Below are 25,768 nucleotides of genomic sequence, written 5' to 3' on the forward strand. Positions count from 1 at the left end.
TATTGATTTTACATCTACAAACAGTAAAATAAACATATTTAAAAAGGAAGAAGGTTATTTACTGAAGATTTTGTTCATTATCTGGCAAGAGAGGCAGAAAATGCCTCTACATTACACTCAGCTGTGATCATCTTGAAGACTATTACAAAAAGATGTGGCTCCAGCACTGCTGAAAGCAGCATCACGAAGACAGTATTATGGTTAAACATGTTTAAAAACAAGTTCAGAAAGGTATAGTGCAGCAGCTGTTTAAAATATATGCCCCTAGTAGAGAGACTTTGCAACAGAGGAGGCATTGCCAATCACTAGAATTATGTCTTCCGGAATTACTTTGAACCACACCCTGAGCCATTATCCAGATTTTCTATCTAGGACAGCAGTGTTTCTTGAAATGTCCAGGTCCTCAATAAAGCCAGCTAGGACACTGTCCATTACTGCTGCTGAACAGTACACGTTCTATTATTAGGATCTTATGTAAGGGGAAATTTGTGGAGCAGATGAAACAGGTTGTAACTGTAGATATCGCAATATCATTGTGCAGTATCTCATGTAATCTTGTATCAATACTCTCCCAAAAGGCTTCCTATCTCTTTAGGGTGAAGAATTGGAGATTATTTCATCCAATTTTCTACTTTTGTATTAAGGATATCCAATGCAGAAGTAACAAATATACAGCCTCACTGTTCTGTTTTTAGTACATCACTTCTGAGGGTAGAAACAAACTATGATTTAGCTCCTTCCTAAGATTCTTTTACAGTTCAGAGCAAATAAGCTAGAATCCTGTGATCCATTACAAATGTGCTAAAAAACAGCAGCAGGTGTGTGTCTGTTTATCAACTTTTTCTAACAATTATTGTCAGACAGACAATTAATTTCAAGAGACTTCCCCATCTTAATAACTACAAATAATTTTGAAAACATGCTTTCTTCTATTGCTAATCTTTAGTAAAGGAATAAGACTATTAAAATCTGATCAAAATGAAATATCAAAGTATCACAACCCAAAATGCTTTGATCAAATGCTAATTCATTAGATCTACAGCCTCAAGCAACAGTATGAGTCACACTATAAATGTTTCAATCTTCAAGTTAATAACATTTTTGATTAGTCTGCACATTGGCTAGCATTTACTTTTTATTAATTCTAAATTCCTTTGCCTTTTATACAATTACTGCAATTTACATTTGTTATTCTAAAAAGAGATTAATACAAAAAGACCATGAGATGAGCCAGGTAGTCCATAAGTGCACATAATGTTACATGTTCTGTTCAGTGCATGACAATGAAAAATTTTGAATACAAAACAGACAACTGATTTTTCTTAATACCATAGCACTTTTTTGAATGCTAGACTAAAGGCAACAGTGTTATGCATTACAAATGAATGACTGAGTAAGGTATTTTCCTTATTGGTTGACTTTGGTCTTGTTCAGTAAGCAATTGAACTGCACCGAACTGGCCTCGCAGATTTATTTTAATTAGTATTTCCTTGTCAGCAAGTTTCAAAATACAATGATCAACATAGTCAAACAAAAAATAGATTTTCTCAACGATGAAATGTTGATAGTATTAAAATAATTTTCTATGTGAGCTAGTTTCATAGAAAAAGACGCTGTTGACAATTGAATAATTTCCCAGTGTTGTTTCCAAAGTAAACAGAACGTGTATTTTTCACAGCAGTTTTGCAATATACAAATGTATTCCTCTCCTATGTAACTAACCTATGCATGTGAATCTAGTTACATTTTAACAGTTTTATTGAATTAGAGCCATGAAAATTGATGCTTTAAGTGCCCATACAGAGGATTCTCATTCAACTCAATGAGATTTTTTCCACTAAAAATGACAAAGCCATATGTTTTTTTGGCTCGGATTAGATTATCACATCAATATTGACTCTCTATTCTCCTAAGGTCAATTAACATAGTCATGCAATATCCAGTACCTCAAAGATTTATTTGCAAAAAGTAGAGCTTATTCTTTATAAGCCATAAAGTCTGATCTTTCACAGATGTTTCTGAAGTAAAGAATTTAGCTTCAGTCAATGAAGTTGAAACTTTTATCATGCAAATCTATAGCAATCTTTTACTGTTTCGTCTCATTTTCTTTACCTCAGCTCCAAAGCTAGGCATATATATTAAAATAATTTTGTCTTGTAAAAGACCAGTCCCAAGGTCAGCCATTCCTTTATGCTAAGGTGCCTAAACAGGACTCCAATAAAATTGTTCATGTGAATATTATTTTAACAAACCAACCATTAATGTTCTGCATACCTGCCCAGATCTAGAGAAAAATATAATACTGAACACATTTCTAGATAGTCGTTGTTATTTCTATCATAAATAACTGCATAATATTTGTATCTTTACAAATATTCCATTTTATAAATACTGTTTAGTTCCGTACCGGATCTCCTCAACTCACTTTAACTCAGAGGTAATTAATGGCTTGCCTATTAAACATGTTAATATGGTTCTTTCTACTTGTATTACTGAAATTTTCATAATGAAGATGAATGTTGACTTGTGCTAACCTCATGCTGCTCTGTACACCTGCAGATTGCTTGAACACTGCCCTCCTGTTGTCTGGTACATCTGTTCATATTTGCCTCCAAAACGTATTTCCTCACACTTTGATTCCCCCCACAACTCTTTAATAAAATCTTTATTTTCAAACACCATGGAATTGTAAGCCTTGTCTTTTTTTCATTGGCAAATTTCATATTACCTCAAGAACGACTCCACTTCAACACCCTGAAACAGTTTTTTTGTTAATTATTCCCAAAAACACACAAGTCACTAAAATATGAATACAAATTATTTCTATATACAATATAAATATATAAATAAATATAAATATATATAAATATATAAATATATATTATATATATATATATATATAACAATATACTCTTTCATAGACCAGTCTCTCCAGAAAATTTAATACAGTTTGCTGTTCCTTAATGCATATTGAAACATCTACATGACAGTAACACTTTGAATGACAGACTAGGGCTATTAGAAGTTCATAGCAAGGAAATTTTCTAAAGCAAAACATATGGTGACAAAATGCTCCTGGCTTTGTCTGGCAGGATTCTTTAATCATTCTGAAAACATAGCCTACAGATCATGGTATGAAGTATCAGGATCTATATATGTACCAGCTACCATTCAAAACAAATCAAACCATAATGCTTCATCCACTTTATATCACCCACCTGATCATTAAATCTTTCACTTAATGATATGAGAAGCAAATGTAAAACTGGCATTTTCATAACTATGAGGACTGCCAAACATAAGCAATTGATTCCATAAGCTATCTAACTGAAAGAATCAAGCTTGGTACTTTTGGGCTGTTCTTATGCCCTACAGAGGCAAGCCAATGCTAGATTGGAATCCTTAGTTCACAGATCCACTCTGACTAACGCTTGTGCAAGTCCCAATTTCAAATATAGATAAAATAGGGTAGGGAGATACACTTTCCCTCTCAACTCTCTCAGTGAGATTTTTGCTACTTCAAGAAATAACATCTTTGAACTAGAGAATCTCCCTTTTTTCTTCAGAAGGCAAAAATAAAAAAAAAAAAAAGGCATTCATATAAACAACAGGATTCTTGACAGGCCAACTATGTTCCCAACTAGAGGAAGTCCATGGAGCTAGAGAAAAAAGGTTGACATGCCTTTGGTTGAAAGCATTGCCTACTGTCCTAACAAACATAATTAGCTCTCCTACAACCCCAAAAATCTTCAGACCGTTACAACTGTTCACCTACAACACAATAACTAACTTTAAGACTTCATAGTAGGGACAACTTCATACTGCAAAGCTTTGCACTTCACCTAGGTTTAACTCACCCAAAGAACAAAAGTCTATAAAGAAAAGGCCTTCTGGGCACACAGAATGAGTAGCTTGGAAGAGTCCTTCATAAAAGAGAAATAAGCAGAATGAGTTGACATGTTTCAGGTGGTAATATAAGAAAGTACAGACATCAAATAATGTCATTCTGATTTACATGCTAGAACATTAAGAAATAGACTTTGCATTCTTCTGTTAAAACGTTAACAGATTAGAAAACAACAAATGGAACTTAATACATTGTTCTACATATTACAGATAATGATCACACTATTCAGGAAAAGCTGATTTAACTGGAAAACCAGGAAGATGAAGTGAAAAATTCCAATTAAGGAAAAAAAAAAAAAAGAAAGAAGAAAAATCAGAAAACATGCCCAAGAAAAAATATCCTGTCTAGTAAGATATTACCAACTCTGAAATTACTAGTTTTGACTGGAGAACTTACAATTATTACCAGAGGCATGGTTAACAGGCTAAAGTAAAATTATTTAAGTACGCTTTTAAGAGCATATGATTTGTTTCATTTTTAAAATTAATTTAAAATATAACTGCAAATGATTCTCTGTACTCAGGATATTATCATTTCTTCTGTTCCTATTGAAGTAGCAACCACCTGTTCTCCTTTTTTTGACAGGATTACACTTAACAAGCATGACAAAAATACAAATTTGTTTTATATTATGAAAATAACTTTTCTTCTGTGCCATCCAGGAGTTCTTATTTATGTCATAATCAGCTACAATGTATAGTTAAAGTGCTCACAAATTTCTCCATGTCTCTCTTTCTACCTATGGAAAGTTTTAATGGTGCCGATAGCAGAAATTCTGTTTTAAAAAATAAAGGTTTCATAAAACAAGATACTTACTAGTACATTGTGATTAAGTTTTACAACTGCAACTTCTACAAATAAATATTCACACACGTAACTTTTGCAGCAAAGGAGTACAGGTATCAGACTGTAATACCTAATAATTGTACATACAATTATGATTCTGCAGAGAAGGACTGAACATAATGTTTAAATACTTATCACGACCCACAGAAAGGGCAACCTTAATTGAGATGCAGGTATAGCACTGCCGAAGAGTCAACATGGAAATAACAGAATTGAGAAGGATTAAAACTAAAGTTTCAGACAGAAATTCAGAGAAAAATCAACAAGTGGAAGGAAGTCACAGATAAGCAAACTGCTTTTCTTTCTCATGCCAACCTGATTAAAAGAACTACCAAGTATAGGATCATAATGCATGGTGAAAAAACAAATACAGAGGACTTACTGTGAAATAATAGTGTTTTCCTATGTAGCAGTTGTTGGTACCACAATAACGGAGAGCTCTCATTACTCATACTGTTACTTTTAATTCTTAGGAGTTGCGAAAGATAAACTAGGAAACAGAACTTCTTTTCAGACCAGCAAGTATTTGCTTGCTTTGGTTTTGTGACAACTCTCCTGTGCTCAGAAAAACTATGAATTAGAAATACTGGAAAAGAATCCATCTTCTAAGACAACTGCAAAGCAATCATCGAAGAAAGATTAAGCTGCTTCTACTCAGAAGTTAATACATTCGATTAACCACTGATTCTACCAACGCACTGAATTTAACTCATTTAGTCTGCCACCACTGCATATTACAGAACAACAACATGTACAAAATGGTAGGCAAAAGTTTCTTCATCTGTAGAGGAATATGAAAAACTGCAGGCAGCTAAGCACCACACAGCCTCTCTTCCCAACAGGATGAGGGAGAGAATTAGAAAATAAAAGTAGAACTCCTAAGTTGAGATAAGTATTCACTAAAACAGAAATATATTTATATTTATATATATATTTACAGCTTTGCTGTATAATTTACACACAAAAATATAATTCTAAGATCAGAATCCTTCAAATTCATACTTCACTGATTCTAGTCATCTTATAAAGATATGAATTTTCACTTATATTGCTGAAGTGAAGGGGAAAATTTTAGGGAATTCAGGGACCAAAAATATCCTGATCTGTATTAACAGGAGGCTTAAGTGCCTTCTTGTCATGAGAGGCTGATGCAATGGGGCTTGCTCAGCCTTAGGGAAGGTATGGCTTTGCACGCATATAATAGCAGCCACTCCAGTACTTCCAATAAAGTCATCCAAAAGACAGCACTTGAGACTGAACAGTAACACATGGACATAATTTGTGAGACACAAGGCATAAATCAGAAGACATTTAGACTGGTTGTAAGCAAAATCTTTCTCTCCAGAAGATATGATGACAATGGATTGGGTTCCTCAAAGAGGTTGTGCAGTTTTCATTCTGAGAGATTTTGAAGACATGACTGGATAAAGCCTTGAACAACCTGATCCAACCCCACAGCTGACCCTGCTTGGAGCAGAAGCTTGACTAGGACCCTAATGAAGTCCCTCCCAGTCTGAATAATTCTAAGGAGAAGCTAGAAGACTTGGAAGCAGTAGTCATAAATAATTCATTGTGACATTTTTGTGACATATAAAATAATATTGCACCAAATTGATTGCCACAGTCTTCATACAGGCACATAAAGTATTTAAGTTTTAAGTTTTGAAAATCCTGCAAACTGCAACTCACAAACTATTCTTAGCATAGGTATGAACATAAAATTTATCTGCATGATAAGATGTATGAATTAAAATTTCATAAAATTAAACAGGTTACATTTCATTACAATTAGTTACATTTCATTACAATTAATTCATTTCATATTTTTCAAAGGATTAAGTATTACAGTAAAGCACAACTGCTAAAAGTATGGGTTTTATTATTTAAGTAGCAGACGTACTTCAGCTTTTAACTCTGATTCCCTTGTCTGTGTCAATATATCTTGTTTGTACCTGAAGACTTTACAGAACAATTCTCACCAGTGCCAGCACTGACTACTGCACTCACATTAACAGTACCAAAGGAAGCCCTAATTCAAAAAAGATTCCTTGACACAGACCACTCTTCTCATTTTCTCCTGTAAGGACAAATCCCTCCAACTTAACTACAAGAAGAGCAAATGCACTGCAAACATCTGGAACCTTGTTTATATTATCACCAAATCAACTGAAGCAACAAGTTATGGTTTGGATTTTCTCCTTTTTTTCTGGAGGGGGGGGAGGGGTTGCTTTAAACAGGTAGTCCACATGCTTTAATGTTTCTTTACCTGACTAAATATAACATAGATCAGTTCAATTAACAAAGCTGCTTTTCCAGAGCATACAGTTATGTTTGTACATGCACATCCTAAAACTGTCTTCTAACTCTGCTTGTGTCAGAGGAGGCAAGAAGAAAATTAATGGCAGAACGTTTCACATTTCACTTTCACAGCATGGTATGCACAAAGCATCAAAGTTGTTGTTTGTTGTTGATTTTCAAAAGAAGAAGAAACTGAATAACCTATAGTGTTTAAACATTTAGGCTAGTACACTTCTTTGATATCTAGGTAACATGTCCCATTCTTAACTGACCCACCTGAATAGGTCAAATACAGCTGCTTCAGAAAGAATATACAGATTCGTGTAAGCAATACAAGATTTGGTTTGGCAACAAGCACAGCGAGCTCTTTGTCTCAGGCCCCATGAATAATGGTAGTTGCAAACCATGAGTAGAAAAGAATAAGCACTTAACCCAATTATAAACACATTTCTCTTTATCTGGCTGTCAGGGGCATTATTGCTCAACTAAATATACAGCTAGAAAGCTGTGTATTTTTAATTAGATAGGCTGATCTCTGTAGTAGCAAGTTGTGTAGTTAGAAACTAAACATTGTTTCTTCATTCCTGTCTAGTTCCCCCAACACTCAGATGTCCTGCACACTCCTCAGCTGTGTCTTTGAGATTCATTACTACTGTAATGCAATGACTAGCTTGGCACAGAAAGCTGAGGAATGTTTCCCTTCATATAGTAAACCATTCATGAAATCATCTCTCCAGAGATGATAGCTTTCACTGCTGCAGAATCAAAATTGGCCTTTTCAAGACAACAACCCTGCAGAATATCAGAATATGTCAGGCATAAGGCACACAGACTGACCATCCATAACTCCATTTTACTAGGCTGCGTTTGCACATGCACACATAGCAATAGTGGTACTGCATAAGAAGTAGTATAGGTAAGCATAACAATTCTTCTCTCAGATGCCAAGCAGCTTCATTTGTAATAACAATGATCAAAGATGATTATAAAATCTCTCTCAGAAAGAAAACCTAACCTGATGTTACAACCAAGTTCCTCTTATGGGCGTTGCATCTTCCAGCTTGCAAACAGCATGTAGTTAGCCCTTACTAAAAAGTTATAAAAGGCAAACATAGAAAAAGCAACAAACCCTTCAAGATCTTGACAAGGAATCACTACAACACTCTACTAGAGAAACCAGTGCTGGCTTACTATGTGTGTAGGAAATATGCTATTTTAATAACAGACACTGGCAAAAATCCTTTACAGATGAAAGCTAATATACGAGGATTTTTTTTTTTTTTAAGCTGCCATTTTTTATGACTACTTTTTTTCCTGAGGAGTGGCCCTCATTCTTCTCATTCCTTAATCACTTCATTTGACAATTTCATGCCCACAAGGTACAAGAACATCCAATAAAATTGACATTACCTCTAAGGCATGGGTGTCCCATAGAAGAATTAAGTACTGCTTCATCAGATCTTTTCTGGTTGCAGCATTGCCCAAACCAGACATATAAATGCAATCCATGGAGAAACATCCAAGAAAATCAAGTACGACATGTGCATACTAAGAAAACAGAATCCACTGCAAAGACAGCATTTATTGCAAATATATATAATTCTCATGATTAGCTAGAGCACAAAATCAGAGAGACTTTTAAAGAAAGCTATCTTACTAAACCGGATCATCACTCTTGAACTTTGTTTGGAGTTATCTATGTTTCTCTGTCAGTGCAATTGAGAGGTTTGTATCAATGACTGAGATTATTAAATCTAGCAGAAAAGCAATGCAAAGTTAATGTATTTACTGTACTTTAGAAATTGCAAGTAACTAAGTTGCTCATGACACCATACACATAGTTGCCATAGTGATATTTTCTCAAATATGTAATCACTCTGTTTATCAGCTCATCTGCTAGTAACAGCACAGATATATTCAGATTTTCCATTTTCTATATTCTTTCATGTAGGATACTATCAGAACTTAATTAGATGACCTTCACAAAGAATTTTGGATGGAGGCAAATGACATTATTTTCATGGGTAGTTCCAGAACCATTAAACATTTCCAAAGCTTGGGCTGCATTACTCTTTCCCAACAATATTTCTATTTAAAAATACACACGGTAACTAAGGACAAAAGTAGTATAAAGGGTACCCCTACACCAACAAAAATGCTTATGCTTCTTTAGTTCTGAGGTATCAGTCACACACTGTCCACGCTGTATACGTGCTAGCTTTCTCCTACTACAGGAGGAACAAACCCAACCACATTTAGAAATTACTTTCCTCATGGTGCCATTTCAGAAGAAATGACAGTAATGCATCAGATTAGGATTCTTCTCTATCCCATAAGACTGCAGAATGCCCCAAAAGGCTCTACGTCTGTACACATGCTCCTACCACATAACTAAAAACCAGTTCCCCTAGAATCATGCTAAAGATATATAACTGGACAGAGCCATGAAGCAAATCTCTCACAGTCTTAGTAAACAATTTTTTGGAAAAAAAAAAAAACCTCTAAAAATAAAGTTTTGAAGCATCTATTAGTCAATGACATATTACAAAACACTTAACAGCAATCCTTGATGTGATAAATCTGTGTTGAGACATTTCTCAGGTCTAGTAAGGAGTGTCATGTTCAGATTCTCTGGCAATCCATAAGCAAAACAGCCCAGCACTGAGTTTTACCAGCCTTGCTGATGGAACTGAAGAAACTTAAAACAGACCTGAGAAGGCAAAAACTTAAACTAGGCCTAATTAAGATAAATAAACAAGGTCCAGCTGTACCATTGCAGACTTGCTTACCACCAATCCATAGACTGCTAAGATTTATGGGCGGTTGCTATCCTCACTTCTCTACAGGCGCTGATTTCTACATGGAGGGGTACCAGCACTCAGTGGACTCATGACAACTGATCCTTAAAGTTATCTTAAATAACACTTCTGAAAAATCTCAATTTTAATAACATTCTTTGTGAAACTCACTGAGTTAAGACTTATCTCCGCTTCCATTTGGTAAAGAAATACTTTAAGAGATGTCTTACTGAGACTACCAAAAGCAAAGATAAAAGGACCTACTGAAAGCAGAAGAGAGAAAAAAAAAAAAGAGAATGTGTTGAAATAATTTTGAATTTTCTTAAAATACTTCTTTTGACAGCTCCAATAGCACTCAAGTTTTTACATTGTTTCTTTTCATAATCATTTCATTTTCGAAATAGGCTTCCTTCCTCCCTCTCCTGCCAACTGTTTCAGTTTTGCAACTATGTCAGAAGCATCTGTCATTTCTCTTCTAAACTACTACAGACACTTGAAAGGGAGTACTTTGTGGACTATCACTGCTCATAGTAATGGTGGAAAAAGATTAGGCAAAGATTCATGCAAGTGTGAAGGCAGAGATACACTTCTTTAAATTAATCTTCATTTGTTTTTACCTTTTCAAAATTCTTAAGAGCTTCTCAGCTTGCTCTCTGCAATTCTAATGAATCATCCTCCAGGCAACGTAAAAGCCTTCACAATTAATTCCCAATAAGCTAAGGCCAAGATCAAGAACTCTTCACTATGCTTTCAACTATCTTTCTCGTTAACTCCTTTCCCTGACTTCCCAGGTTTGATTCTAAATATACCATAGTAATGAAACTCTCTGCAATGAAATGCAGAACGCTTCTCTAACAGAATCTCAAGTTCAGAAGAAATAGGCTCAAGCACATCAGGACACTTTGCTATTATTATACTTGTGCTTAAAAACTGCAGCTTATCTGAAAACTGGAGGGGAAAAGAAAATACTGTAGTTCATATTGCCTCTGTATCTATATTTGCCTCTCTAATCTACTAGTTTAGCAATAAAATATAATCAGCAGTTCCAAAACTCTGATCTGTAATCAAATTTTAGTTCCATGAACTTTATCATTTAGGTCAGATCCTGGATGTAAATAGTATTGCTCTAAGAATACTGGAATTAGTATTAGTGAGAATGTAATTTTCACCAGAAATACTACCCAAATGCACATGGTGAGCTGCTCATTTCTGGCACATCTATTATTTGTCTACAAACTGATGATCAGTAAGGAAGTTAAAAGGAATGCTGCACATTCTATTCAGAACTTGCAACAATAGTTTACAAGGTTCTGCAGAGGAAATACTGCAGGATTCCTAAAGATGCTCATGCAAAAACAAACTGAACGTTAGCTTACTCATCTGAATATATGAAGAAATGTAATATTTCTGTCAGTGTCTGTCTCTATTGGAAGAACAGTGCAACACCTGCATCTATCAGTAAAGATAATAAATGACCAAAACAATGAGCTTTTACTCAATATATATATTGAAGTATTGTATATCATCAGCTCCAATGACTTATGTCTCATACTTTCCCTTTGTCTTTATACCTTTCTGCAACGGTCACTGGGGTTTTTTCAATATATGAACAGTTCAAAGAACTTCATATTTCCAAGTATGACTAAGTACCAGTCTGGAGTGCAATTAGTTTTCCCCATACAAGAAATTCAGTAATAGACTCAATCACTTACAGAAAAGACTGAGGAATACGAGTGATAGCTGTCAACACAGCTGTGTGAAGTATTTATAGCCATAATGACTGTTGAAGTTCATTTAAGTCATTCCATACAGCTGCTGTATTACTAAAATCAATGTAAAGAGGATATACTGAGGATTGAGTCTGACAGTGAAATGCCTAATGCGTAAATAGAATTGTTCAGCATACAGAGAGATCTGGAAGATAGCGATAAGTCTGTGCCTTCTAACTTTTTAAAGGCTTTCAGGCTCTGACTAGGGAACATACATTAAGCCTGGATCATGAATATACCTCATATCTGATTTCTCCACACTTTTAGCTTCAATTCAACCAGCATTTGCAGTAGCTGCTTTATTCTGAAACCTTTTCTGACTTGACAGTTCTTGAATTGGATTTTTCCAAGCTAGATTTAGTATTGATTGTACTATAGTATTGATCTTAAGTACTTTCCTGGCAATATTTGTGAATTGCAACATTTTATGTATTCTAAGCTCACTGCACATTCCTAGATCATCTCAAGATCAAGCAGGCCATCAGCAGCATGCTAATCAGACCTTTTGAATCCATAACAGCAATTCTTCTATGTCCCTTCTTCTCTTCTGGGCCATATTCCAAGTGCAAATTAAATAGATCTCTTTGGTACACTAACTCCACGCTTTAGAAATACCATTTGCAGGAACTGCTCAGAAACCTTGGGTCCCAAAAATGAAAAGGAGAATCATCACTATGATTTCTCAGCCTCCAGTTCTCCTTTCTTTGGAAGGGATTTAACAGTACACTATGACCATGTTTTTTAATTCTTCTATACTTTAGTTAATCCAGTGCTGAATTACTTGGCTGCAGACAATGTAATTTACTAAACTTAGAAAATGTAATGCTTTGCTTTTATGGGCTAGCTAAAAAAAAAAAAAAAAAGACATTAAAAAAGTCTCCCATAGTACTTCCCTCTTACAAACCAAACGGAATGCTCATCCTTTTTCCATGAATAACCTACCCAATTACAGCTAAAATTTAATCCCATTGTGGAAAACACGACTGAAATAACAATCAGATTAACCCATATTACCTTTTGTTCTTAAATATCAAAGGCGGGTGGATCTTTAAATTAAAAACTCCTTTATCAAGGAAACAAAATTGAATTCCTAAAGACAGAAAAAAACAGTCACAGAACAATTTATTTTCATTAGTTATAAAGGCACTTTTATGAGCTCAAGGTCTGTCACAATATCTTCTGAAGCCATTCTTTCACAGATTGCTCATCAATAAGAAGTCCTGGACATATTAAGAAGTGCTGGGAATATCAGAGTACTTGCTACGAAAGGAGCACGTTAACATAGTAACATGCTGGTTAGTTTCTAAGGTATTTTTATTAAAACAACAGTAGGAAGAAAACTCATTTGGTGACATCAGCTTTCCTTAGCCAAAGGAGAGCAGTTAGTCTGTTTTTCAACCAAGACATCCTGTTTACCATTCTACTGCTGGAAAATTAGGTATTTTCCGTCTTCTGATTTGATAAGTAAAAGACAAAGGAAAATTTTCAACTATAACTTGACAGTGTAAATTTTACCTACAAAGAAAATTTTAATCCATAATGGCCACCTATAAACCCACAATTTCCCAAGATGTCATGAAGGCAGACTTCAGAGTAGACTAATGAGCAATAAGGTCTATGCTGATAAGGAACCAACTTTGGCCCTCCCAAACCATGAAAGTTTTATATTCCATGTTTACATTTTAACAAAAGATTAAAGATAGGTGACAAAGAAAGGAAAATATTAGTCTTGTGGGTCCTATCAAGTAAGAAGAAGGCCTAATTACTTTCTCCTAAGTCTTTGGAATAAAGCAAAAGAATCAGTAAGAACAGGTCTATGTATCACAGACAATCAGACATCTTGGCTAAGCTAGAACAAGGATCCAGAGCAGAAATGGGAATGATGAATTCAGAGTAGGAATATCAAGATCAGGTTGGGGCAGCGAATGACCCATGTTTTGCCCTCTTTCTTCATGCCCCAAACCACTGTAATTTGTCATTCCATACACACTCAACTCACAAGTGTGATACTTAAGGCCCTATATAAAACATGCATATCCAGCAGTACCGTATCTTCTGTGCAAGATGCAGGAAAAAATATAGCAAAACAGTGTATGTATAAGCAAAATTGCTTATTTGTTTAAATCTAATGCAATAAATATCTTTCTGTGAGCAAAATGAATGAGTAAACACTTTCAGAATGAACAAACAGAAATGAGGTGTGGATGACAAAAAACAGAAGGCCTTGCAGGACGAAGGAGACACTGACTTAAATTTGTGTGGTGGCTGCCTAGGAAATGTAACTGCTGAATGACGAGGGTAAGTTTTAGAGGAAAAAATGAACATGAGTATCATTATGTAAATGCAAAGGACAGAATACAATTTTATGTAGAATATTTGCTGAAGAAAAGGGGCTGCAGAAGGGGGCATACGTGTACTGGGGAGATGACAGTAAAAAAAAAAAAAAATTTAAGGACTAAACGCCTAACCTTGTTATTTCACAAACCACTGAGTCAGAACACTACCCTGAATTCTAGACAAGACTACAAAGTCATCTGTATGCAAAATCCCTGATTCCATTCTTAGGGCTTTGATTCTGCCCTGCACAGTTCTGCCACATCTTAGTAATATTTTCCACAAGCTAGAAGCCCAAGGGTGAATGGGCACTTGAAACTCAAGGGCCAGAAAATCCATGAACAGGACACATTAATTCTTCCCTATATATCAAATATATCACATTCAACAAATGACATACTCCCTATAAGCATAGAATCAAAATATTTCAAGCAAGAAGGGAACCATAAGGATCATAGAGTCTGAAATACAATGGAAAGCACAAAAGTGATAGCAGAGTAGCAAGGTCCAGGTAGGTAAGAATTTGCTCAAATGCAAAAGTTGCTTACATTTAGAAGATCTCAAGCACACAGGAACCTTCAGTAAGATACCCTTGCTTTCACTACCAACCCTTAAAAGAGGAATTAGAGTCTGGGATTGGGTAGATGCTGGCTCTACCCCTTCCAGTCACTCAGGTACACTGCATGGACCTGAGCTCCCCTGCCTTCCCACCAGGTACTCAACCACTGTTTTAAGCCTTGACTTAGCATTTCAGCTACAGAGTCCAACTTCTTTTTTAGAACATTCAGAAATACTACTTCCCAGAGATTTCAGACATCTATTTTCTTTTTCAAATAGAAAAATCATGCACCACTTTACTAGGTTATGATTTCAACTAATAAAAACATACTGAGTTGTAGATCTGTAAGACAGAGGCAAAGAACTCAGCACATACTTTGGAAAATTTTTATTTTTACAGATACTGTAACAATCAGATCAACGCAATGGAAAGATGATACTAGAGGTATAACAATAGAGGTACTAACGCAATGGAAAGATGTTGTAAGGGAAGGAAAAAGGACTGCTCACACATCTCTGAAGATCTAGGCTCACAGAGAAAAACTCCACAGAGGAGGAATATCCAGAAAGAGATCCTTCCAGAGTGGCAGTCAGCTCTTAAATGAGGTCTGAGAAAGGTGCAGTCAGGCTCCACCCTTTCCGGTCACACACTTCAATTGCCTTCACCTGTGCTCCCAGGGCTGATTGGGTCCTTTCAACAGGTGCTCAATCAGTGGTTCAAGCCGTGATTCAACTGTTACTATAAAGATATATGTCAGCACTTAGACCTAGTCCAAATATCAATAATAACTGTGCAAGTAAAGCAATAAAGTGCTGCTCTATAATTTTTCTTTTTAAAAAATTGTCAACATTTTGTAGAAACAAAAAACAAAACATACTATTGCATAAGGCTTACGTAATACAAAAATCAAGACAGGAGCAGAATATTAAAATCCAGCAGTCCCATGTCCCAGTGACACTGCAAACAAGCTGCTGCATACAAGAGTTCTGCAGCAAAGGACTGGTTAGGAGAGGACTATCTCAATAGGACATCTTACCAAGAACATATCTTTCTGCATGCAGCTGGTAGAACCGTTCAAAGTATCGGACTTATAATATACTCTTTGAACTACCCAATGGAAAGGGGAATACAGCAGTGCAGAAAATGCTCAACAAGTTCTTGAAATGCTTTAGCGTAGTGAAAAAGAAGTGGTGAGAAGAAAATTCTTAGATTTTGTTTCAACCAATGTGGGAAAACTGAAAGTTCTGAAAGCCATTTTGGCATGACCATGGCACTTATTACTCTTGGAAAAACAGAGTAAAGTAAAGATCAATATGTTCCAGTAAGCAGGTTTTGTTGCATTCAGTTGAGCTGAATGAATTTCATCCTACAATACTGAGTGATTGATGCTATCAATGCTCCCAGTTACCAGTGATTCCTTGTGAGAGAGCATTCTCTATGAGAATGGAAGGTGAACAAATTTGGCTAGTCTTTTTTCAAGGAGAGAAAGCAAGGATTTAAACCAATCAGTTATTTTTAGTTAAAAAAACAGATAATGCAATTCTCTATTTAATTATCTAGAAATAAAGACATGACTTAGTAATAGCCACCATAATTTGCCCAGAGAAAAGCTTATCAAATTCATCTTATTTCCTTCTTCCTCAGTTCTTGGTATGTACAGAATGATTTTTTGAGCAGCCCTTGTATGGCTAGATTGTTGACACTCATGTAACTTTCTCATAGCTAGGAAAATCATTAGATGAAGATTTCTTAAAAGGAGTTACCACCAATTCACTGCTGCTATGCAAATATCTATCAAATGATTTTCTGCAAGGGTCTGTTGTGAATACCTAACTCGCACAAGAAATCAGAAAACAAGGATAAGGGACTCTTAGTGCACTCAAGGACGGTATTTGACATCACAAGAACAGTAAGTGTGATGCTCTCCACTCATAAGAATGAGTACAAGTACTACATGTGGCAGAAGCAGTCAGCTACACAATGTATGGGGGTGCTCCAAAAGTAATGCCTCCTATTTTATTGTGCTAGCCCATGACATCAGAGGTAGACATTGGTGTTATGGCAGCACAGGTTGATCCTTCCCACTTATATCCTGCTACATATTGTTGCCATGCAATGGACGGTAGCAGAGCGGCAACCTGATAAAATGGCGTCTGATGTAGAAGTGTGTATGAAGCAAAGGTATCTCACTTAATTCCTCCATGAGGAAAAACAGCACGCACTGACATTCATCAGCACTTGCTGAATGTTTCTGGAGACCAAATAGTGGATGTGAACTCAGTGAGGCAGTGGGTGGCAACAGTGACAGTGGGCGACCTCAACTGGTGTAGATCATTATGAGCACAGCATGCAGGCTCATGTTCCTTGCTGTCAAAAATGCATAGCTAATGGTAGTGACGCTGTCAAAAAACACAGTTTTGCAGATGAGAATTTGCTCTATCAAGTAGCATCATTATATTCTTTGTTGTAGCTTCCATGGAAATAAATATGATGCAATACTTTCAAAACAACCCACTGGCAGCACATGCCAGTAACAGATCACTTTAAAGCTGTGAATTGTTCTGCCAGATTCTAAAGACTTTTAAGTTGTCTTTTATAACAAATTTAGTTCATTGCTTCAGCACTTTCTTGCTGTTGATCTCCTGCTCTCTGGCAGTTTTCAATTAAGTTTGCTAGCGTATTTCTCTTCAGCCCTGTTAGCTGTTGAGAGTCAAGAAATCAGATCTATTTCCACCACAGCTACACAGAGTAAGAGACAGGAAAAAGAAAAATGTTTCAAAGCTCAAAACACTATAGGGCAAGGGTTTCTGTGAGATAACTAACAAATTCAAACATAAAATTATCTAACAGATATCTAGACCATGAGATCAACACTTTGTTCTCTTTTGCCAACAGACATCTACATCTCTGTTTTAGAATGTCACGCAAACAAACCCAAAGTCTCAATTCAGGTGAAAAATCATTAGTCCTGTCTCTTAGCAGTACAGATAAGTAAGGTAAGGTATGGGTGTGTTGGTTATGGTCAGCACGTTATCCCTGAGCAAGCCCCATACTAAAGTCATCCTGCTATTCTTCATGCCTGTCTCTAAATTCTGCAACTAAATTTAACATTGTTACTAGAGTTCTCCCACTGTAGTGGCCTAGTTAAATTAATACTTTGCGCCAATTTTGTTATACCATGCTCCTTGTTAATTTCTTTATACACCAAACACTTAAGAACATTAAGATTTAATGAAAAATTGAAAGGAAATTTTAGGGGGGGTAAGTAGTACGCTTCAAGAAAAGTCTGCTTTTTAATGATTAAACACAGTTTAATCATTAAATAAAGTTCCCAAAAGCATTAAAGCAGTTTATTTTCCTTTTAAAAAAGGAAGAAGAAGAAGATGTCAAGACTGATTGAAAAGGTGAAATATAAGTAAATTAATTGCTAGAAAGGTAGATGAGGCACTGATGGACATGGTCAGTGAGCATGGCAAGAATGGGTTGAGGTTGGACTTGGTGATCCTAGAAGATCCTAGAATCCTAGAATCCTAGAATCTTTTCCAAACTTAATGATTCTATGATTCTATTGCTCTATGAGAAGAAGAAAAAATAAAAGAGCTCTGCATGAAAAATAATAATAATAATAATAAAATAAAAAAATTCTAAATCCCAGGCAAGCCCAGGAAAACCTGGACAAGTTGAAGGCCGGCTGCCTGTTGACATTCAAAATCCAGAGCATTATGACGACATTTTTTAAGTCAGATTATCTAAAGTAATGGATGCTCTTGGCATGCATTATGTCAGGATTTTTGCCTGAAAGATCCTATATAAACATATGGTTAAAGAGGATATAGTTCTCGAAGGCGGAAAGCTCCTGACTGCAGGGACCTTATCTACTGGCAGAACTCCAGGTTCAAAATTGTCTGGCATAAATACAGTAAGACTAGGTCTATGGAGTAGAGCTGACCACTTTTATTTGCTGGCAGTGATTCCTGATAAGTTCAGGATACATTTCCAACATTCAGTCTGAAAAAAATACTATGAGAAGAAAGGGGGGAGGCAGGAAAGGAGACCAGAATCATTAATGCGTAGAACACCATTGTTTTATGAAAACCAGAACAGTAGGAACAATGGAGAAGGCAAATATAAGCAGAAAAAAACATTTCAGTGATACAAAAAGTTATTGCAACAAACATAATATCTCTGTCAAAACATGTTCATCTTTCTTGTAGAAGAGTTGTGTATAGTTGCTCTGTTGAATTAGTCACATTTATTTAAACTGCATTTAATGCTCTTTGAAATTTCTTCTCTTGTTATAAGCACTTTCTCTTATCCTTTCTTTTTGCTAATAAATTAAGGTTTAAAAGAAATAGAAAAAATAGGTGTTGTTTGACATACAGAACAGATTGCGATAGCTAGACAAAATTCCATTTTCAAATAACTGACCTTATTAACTACCTTAATTTTTAAGATTGCTCAAGGATAGATTAGCTCTATCCTAATATGAACAATAAATTATATGTATATGTATATGTATATGTATATGTATATGTATATGTATATGTATATGTATATGTATATGTATATGTATATGTATATACATGGGCAAGGGCTACTCCAAAAGAATGCCTCCTATTTTATAATATTGTTCCATGACATCAGAGACAGTTGTCAGTGGTATGGCAGTAGAGATTGAATATTCCCACCAATATCCTGTTACATTTTGTTGCCAAGCAACAGATGGCAGCAGTGGGGTAGTTTGACAAAATGGCATCTGACATGGAAGTGAATACGAAGCAAAGGTGTGGAACTGAATTCCTTCATGCAGAAAAAATGGCACACACTGACATTTGTTAATGCTTGCCGAATGTTTATGGTATAGAGTAGATGTGAGTACAGTGAGGACGTGGATGGTGCATTTCACCAGTGGTGACAGTAACAGAAGCCTCAGCTGGTGCAGATTATTGCAAACATGGCACACAAATTCTTGATCATTACTAGTAAAAATGCAAAGCTAACAGTGGTGACTTTGTTGAAAAAAATATAATTTTGTAGCTGAGAAATAGCTCCATCAAATAGCATTATTGTATACGCTCTTTGTATCTGTTGTACTTTCCATGGAAATAAATAGGGGGCATTACTTTCAGAGCAACCTACACATTACATTTGGTTTTTTTGTTTTTTTTTTTAATATAAACAATAAGTAACATACATATTTTGTCGATGGAAATTTTATAAATAGTTATAACATGAAATTCTGATATAACAACTACATAGTGTAAAATCTTCACATAGAAACTATCAGGAAAAAGCATAATAGAGCCATAAAAGATGAACACAATCCCCAAAACACATTCTTTAAACTATTTCTCTGTTACCTCTCTCCACTTTAAGATATATTAGTGGTTTTTGAGATGTGTTGCAACCACAGGATACTTACTTAATTAAATTGACTGATGACATTTGAACATAAGTATGTTTGACCTTCCTTAGCTGATGCTGAAACAAGTTACACAGTATTTAACTCAAAACTAGAAGGTCTATTGTTCAGCCAACAGAATGTATTTTACTACTTATGTAGAATGCAAAGTTTTAACAAAATGGGGAAGAACACTAAAAAGATAACACTGTATAAACCTATTGATTTATAAAAGTGGAGATAAAGAATCAAGAAAACAGGAGTGAAAAGAAAACATTCCCAGCTGGTCTACGCACAACAGTGAGTCTTAAGATCGCAGTTACTGGCCTTCCATGGTTTTGGGGCACAAAGGAGTCAAGCACAACCTTTGTTAACATAAGGATTAAAATTGCCTGCGTGTCCCCTGCTGATCACCAGATTTTAAGGTCAGTGCTTCTCTGCTGGCATTTACAATTATCTTTAGACTTTCCAAATGCACACATAAATAGCTCTTATTGACAACCAAAGAAAATCCACACATACCCACAAGCACACTAAGATGCCTCAGAAGAAAATCCAAATGAAAGAAAGACAATCCTTTCCTCCTCTTTCTCTCATCCAACTTCATTCCCATATTACCACTGCTTCTTTCCCTCTCTAATATACTCTATCCTGACAAAATAGGGAAGAACATGTATTCAAACATCTCCAAAGAAGTAATCCCATTAATTTTCACACAAACAGTAAAAAAGGAATGTTCTGATCCTGATAAAGATCTGATCACATTCCTTTGCCAGGAAAATTAGAAGGAAAAGTCATCATGAATGAGGATTGTAATCAAATTTTTGAGGCACTATTTTCCATCCTCTCAACTGTTTATTTTCTCTACATGTCTCTCAGATTAAATGATGATGCTATTCTATTCCCTATGTCCTTAAGCAGTCCATAACAAATCAAAGCACTTCATTTCTGAAAAAAAGGAATACTAAATAAACAAACAAGAAAAATAGGATTGTCTGACATTTCCTTATTACTCTTGTCCCAAAGATGGTGTACCACTTCAAAGAATTTTTCTTTTAGCTGGGAATGTTGAAACAATTGGATTTGTTACAGAGCCCTTTCGATTGTATTATTCTTTGGACTTTTCTAAAAGGTAGAAATCTTTGTGTCTTTCCTGAACAAAAAGCTACTCAGAAACGAAACTATTACAACTACAGATGCTTTGAAAAAGACAACATGCACACTATCTTAGTACACTCTGAATAGAAAAATACGTGTGCACATCTGCTTATGGCAAAATAATAAGACATTTTTAGTAGATTTTCCAGTATCTCAAAGTAAAATAGACAGCAATAGTAATATTTTGTGTGACTTCATAACATTAATTCTGACTACAATTCACATGAATTTTGTGCTGGTCACAAATAAAGCTAGTCCCTAAAAAAAGAGGTAAGCAATTTAGTTTTAAAACATTTAACTTCCTGAAATTGGTCCTGTGCAATTAGAATAGCTTTATTGGTACAAGTTTATAACATTATTAACTTACTGAAACTATTTCAGATGTAATCCAGTTTAACAAAAAAAAGTCAGCTCAGAGTGTAGAAATTAAATTTTCAACTCAATTAAAAATGGAAGGAAGATAAGTAAAAATAGTAATTCTCTAAACAATCCACACAGACTACCTGTGGGACAAAACAAAGTATGAATGGAAAGCAAGCAGGACAGTATAAAAAAGACCTACTTCAAGATGGATCACTTATGGCCCTTGATTGCTTCCCAAATATAGAAATTTACTGGAAGTAATCCTTCTTCAGAGGAAATACCATTAGTCAGAAAATGAATGAAGTGACCTTACAGTAAAATAATTTCAATGAAGAGGCTTAAACCAATATTCTTTTAGCTGAACAACACATTGTTAGCTTTCCTTCCACAGCAGCAAGATCCCATATAAGAAAAATAAATGTGCACCATTTACTACTATAATCCTAATGGAGAAAAAAAAAATAGTTTTGAGATGAATCACAAAGTCCCCTTTTATCCTGCATCGCTTAACATTCGCAAGAGTCTGCCTATCTTCAACTGTTGAACAGAAAAGTTTTATTTGCTTTTAATCTGGCCTGAGTTGAGCATGTTTCCATGTAAATTTTTAATAAGACATTTCTTTTGGAAAGGTATGACAAGCCTATAGAATTGGAGGTGTGTCTTGTGCTAACCAGTAATAAGAAGAAAAGATCTGATGTGCAGCAATTCAGAAGAGAACAGGCATGAATACATGGGAGTTCATCAGTGACAGCAACAGTTCAACAACAGCACCTAGATCCATGTTTGTTTCTTGTATACTATTACCACTAATAAAAGTTTGGTCCATATTCAGAGATTTGTTTCAACGTGAGTAATTTTAAATATCCTTTTAAAAATTTGTGATTCTCCATCTCACTGGAAAATTTCAATATTGAAAAATTACACTACTTTTGAATGATATAGTTGCCTGCTTCCGTTCTTCTTTTTAGATAAATAAAGTGCAACATAACACATTCATTACTCAAACTACATAAAGCTTATTTCACCACAAATGGATTCATGTTCATATTGTACACAGTTGTTGTTCATCTCCAAATACATGGCAGTGACTCAACATTTTGGGCTAAAAATATCCATAGTTCAATAAAAGAGCACATTTGTTGTTATCCTTTAAAAGTAAAAACTCTGCAAAGTCAGTATTAAATGTCATAAACTCAGAAGAATTTCAGTTCCAATCCAGATCTGTACTTCTTCCATAGTAATTGAACCAAATCTTACCCTTTTCACAAAGAAATCAATTTATTTCCAAAGCAGGAGTCAATTCAAAGTCTCCTACACAGCTAACATAAGCAGCTTTCCAAATCCTTTTCTGCAGGATTTCCGGCAAGTTCTATTGAGATGAAAATCTCAGTATCATAATTAGATAGGTTACTACCCAAAAAATCCACAGATCATGAAACTTCTGAATGGGTACGCTATGTAAATTAACTGAGGTACAGAGAACATCTCTAGTTTCTCACTTGCTTTCTAATTTCAGTCTCTGCCTACTTTGTTTTCTTCATAGCATTGTATAAGATTTTGTAAAGAATATGCCCTAGTAAAAAGCCTATCCTCTGTCCTGTGATTGAAAGCAGGAAATGATGTTATGGCTAATACATTTCCAGTACCTCCAAATGCAAAACCTTCTGTCAACACATTTAAACACAGCAGAAAGACGGAAGAAATAGTATGAGGAGATATATGAATGCCTGATTTAAAAAGGATGTTGAAATTCTCTAAGTGGCTCACAAATACAAAATATTAAGATAGAAAATGTAGTAAAGATCTGGAAACAGGAGAAAATATGCCCTTCTGAAGATGAAATGAAATATGCTATTGAAGCATGTTTAGAGTCCGCTAGATAATGATATATAGGTCTTGTGAAATAAAAAGGGATTTTGTTGGGAATGAAAATTCAGAGAGAAAGCTACCCCTAATATTAGTGATATCCTGAGAAGCAATTACAGAATTTATACTTCCCTGGCTCAGAACTACTCTCCAAACCATTGCAGATGTGACACTTACTATGTTTGACATAATTACAAGAGCAAGTAGCATAAACCCACATTACAGGCTAAAACTAGCATTACTTGTTAGTTGAAACAGTCTTTTATTTATCAGCAGCCCCATGTCCAAGGGCAACAAGAAACATGCCATATTACTACCAGAAAAACTCACTTAAGATATTGCTCCTTGACCTCATCAATTCAAGAACCAAAGATTCATGTGTTCAACCACCATCTGTCTCGGAGCCCTTTCTCATTTTCTATCAAATATAAACAACTGGAAAGGATCTGTCGCCAAATAAGTGAAGTGTTTGACAACACTGACACCAAGTGACAGAATTCAGAAAAATATGAAACAACTTACATAGAAATTAGAGGGCGCTTCATCAGTCTGATCTGAGATAGGCCAAGTTATTTTTTCCTCCCAAGAATACAAACATGAAGACCTAACACGAGAGTTGACCATTTTCGCAGATGCCATGCCCAACTTACAGAAAGCTTGTGCAAGATTAAATGCACTTAACCATGTAAATACATTTAATCATGTACACAAACACACGTTAACAGTTTAATTTAACCTCTGTCTCACAAACGTGAGTAAAATACTGCATACACTTTAAACTTTTACACAATCTAGCCTTGTAAATTCGTTACTGAAGAGGAAAAAAAAATTGATGGTTTGCATGCACAGCAAGTATTTGATTCCATTAAATTTTGTGGATTTATTTTCATATCTCAAGTAAAAACTGTACTTTTATACCCTTTAATTAAAAATTTTGGTAAGTTAATACAATGCTTAATAATATCTAACTTTTATGTGCTTGTTTACCTTTCTGTATGATAAACACATCTGTTCAGAAATAAAGTACCATTACTTCCAACACCATATGTATAATATAGAATTGCCACCCTTCCTATTGATTCACACAATCAAATTACATGAAGCAAAACCCTACTGATAGAACAATAGCTCTGTCAAATGCTCTTCTTCTCCCACTTACCATGCATATGCCCAGTGTTTCACATCTTACCACCCGGTTTCCACATGCTTACCTGCTGACGTTTGTATGCCAAATAATCTAGGTTTTCCAGATCCTTTTGAAACTTCTGGTAGGTATTTTGTAGATCAGATCTACTGGATACATTTCTTAATGTTTCGAAAGTTCTTTGAAACTGTGATGGTAAAGAAAGAAATATTGTCACTCACCACTTGTGGTTTTGCTTTTGTCTGTTTCCTGCATGAGCTTTCTAATCTACTAAATATTAAGGATGTAGTGCTGCATCTTCTTCAAGTATACCATATTCCAGACATGAACACATTCCTATAATTTTGAAATCAATTCTACAATTTTAAAAAGTACATATTACCTAATTTAAGTAAACTAAATCCACTGTTTCATTTCATAGACAAGGCTTACATAAAACATTAGTGATAAAGCAGACCTGATCTTTAAAGATCAGTTATTTTCCTATGTCAAGGTACTTAATAGAAAGCATTCACATCGTTTTCTTTCTTTCTTTTTCTTCTCCAACTAACAAAAGCACATGCAACTTCACACAGGTAGTGAAATCATTATTCTAACAAGCATATCAGTAGGGTAGTCTTTATCAATTTAATTTATTTATCGTAATCTGCTAGGCTGAAGTCTGACCTTGGGCAAAATGCTCAGATGCTGTAGGAAAGCTGCCACAAGATTAGTTATACTTTGTTTCAAATCTCACTTTAAATACAGTACTTCTTTCACCTACACATTATTAAAAGTGGTACTGGTGTTTTTCAAATAGATGAACAATGCTTATTCAGGTGTAGGAAACTGCAATACAAAGGCTAACATTTGCATTATTAACAATTTCCTTTAGAAAGGAGAAAAGGAGATGTCATAGCACACAGACACATGAAGGACCTGACAGATGGTGCCTCTCAACCTCCTCATCATCATAACAGATCCTGAACCTATTATCTGGCCTGACAGTTGGATGAACTTTACAGACACAGCACACTGTCTAGTGCTTGTGAGCAGAGATGGTGACAGCAAGAGCGACCATGCTGCTTGTTTTTATTTTTAATGAAATCATCTACCTCTCCTTAAGGATCTGATATGAATGTTTACTATACCACTGATATGAAATTACAGAGGTATGTTGTACTCGATTTCCTCACCTCACAAAATAGTAGCAAAAATAGGGAAGAATACAACAAAGACAAACAAAATCACTTAAAAGTTTGATTTTATAAGATTTTATAAATCTTTTTTTCTCTAGGAGATATGCTTCAGAATACGTTTTTACTCAATAAGCCTGAGAATGTCAC

General features: G+C 35.2%; 1 protein-coding gene across 1 annotated transcript in view; it reads right to left on the minus strand.

The window, feature by feature from the left end:
• CTNNA3 (catenin alpha 3) overlaps positions 1–25,768 on the minus strand; it is a gene marked incomplete at both ends in the record, with an annotated part of 396,193 nt that overhangs the window by 336,380 nt on the left and 34,045 nt on the right. The window contains one exon of the mRNA XM_079535369.1: positions 24,511–24,630. Within this exon, the coding sequence (XP_079391495.1) occupies positions 24,511–24,630 (120 nt within the window). The remainder of the gene's footprint in view (positions 1–24,510; positions 24,631–25,768) is intronic.

This window comes from Tetrao urogallus (assembly GCF_951394365.1).
Source record: "Tetrao urogallus genome assembly, chromosome: 5".
Lineage (NCBI taxonomy): Eukaryota > Metazoa > Chordata > Aves > Galliformes > Phasianidae > Tetrao > Tetrao urogallus.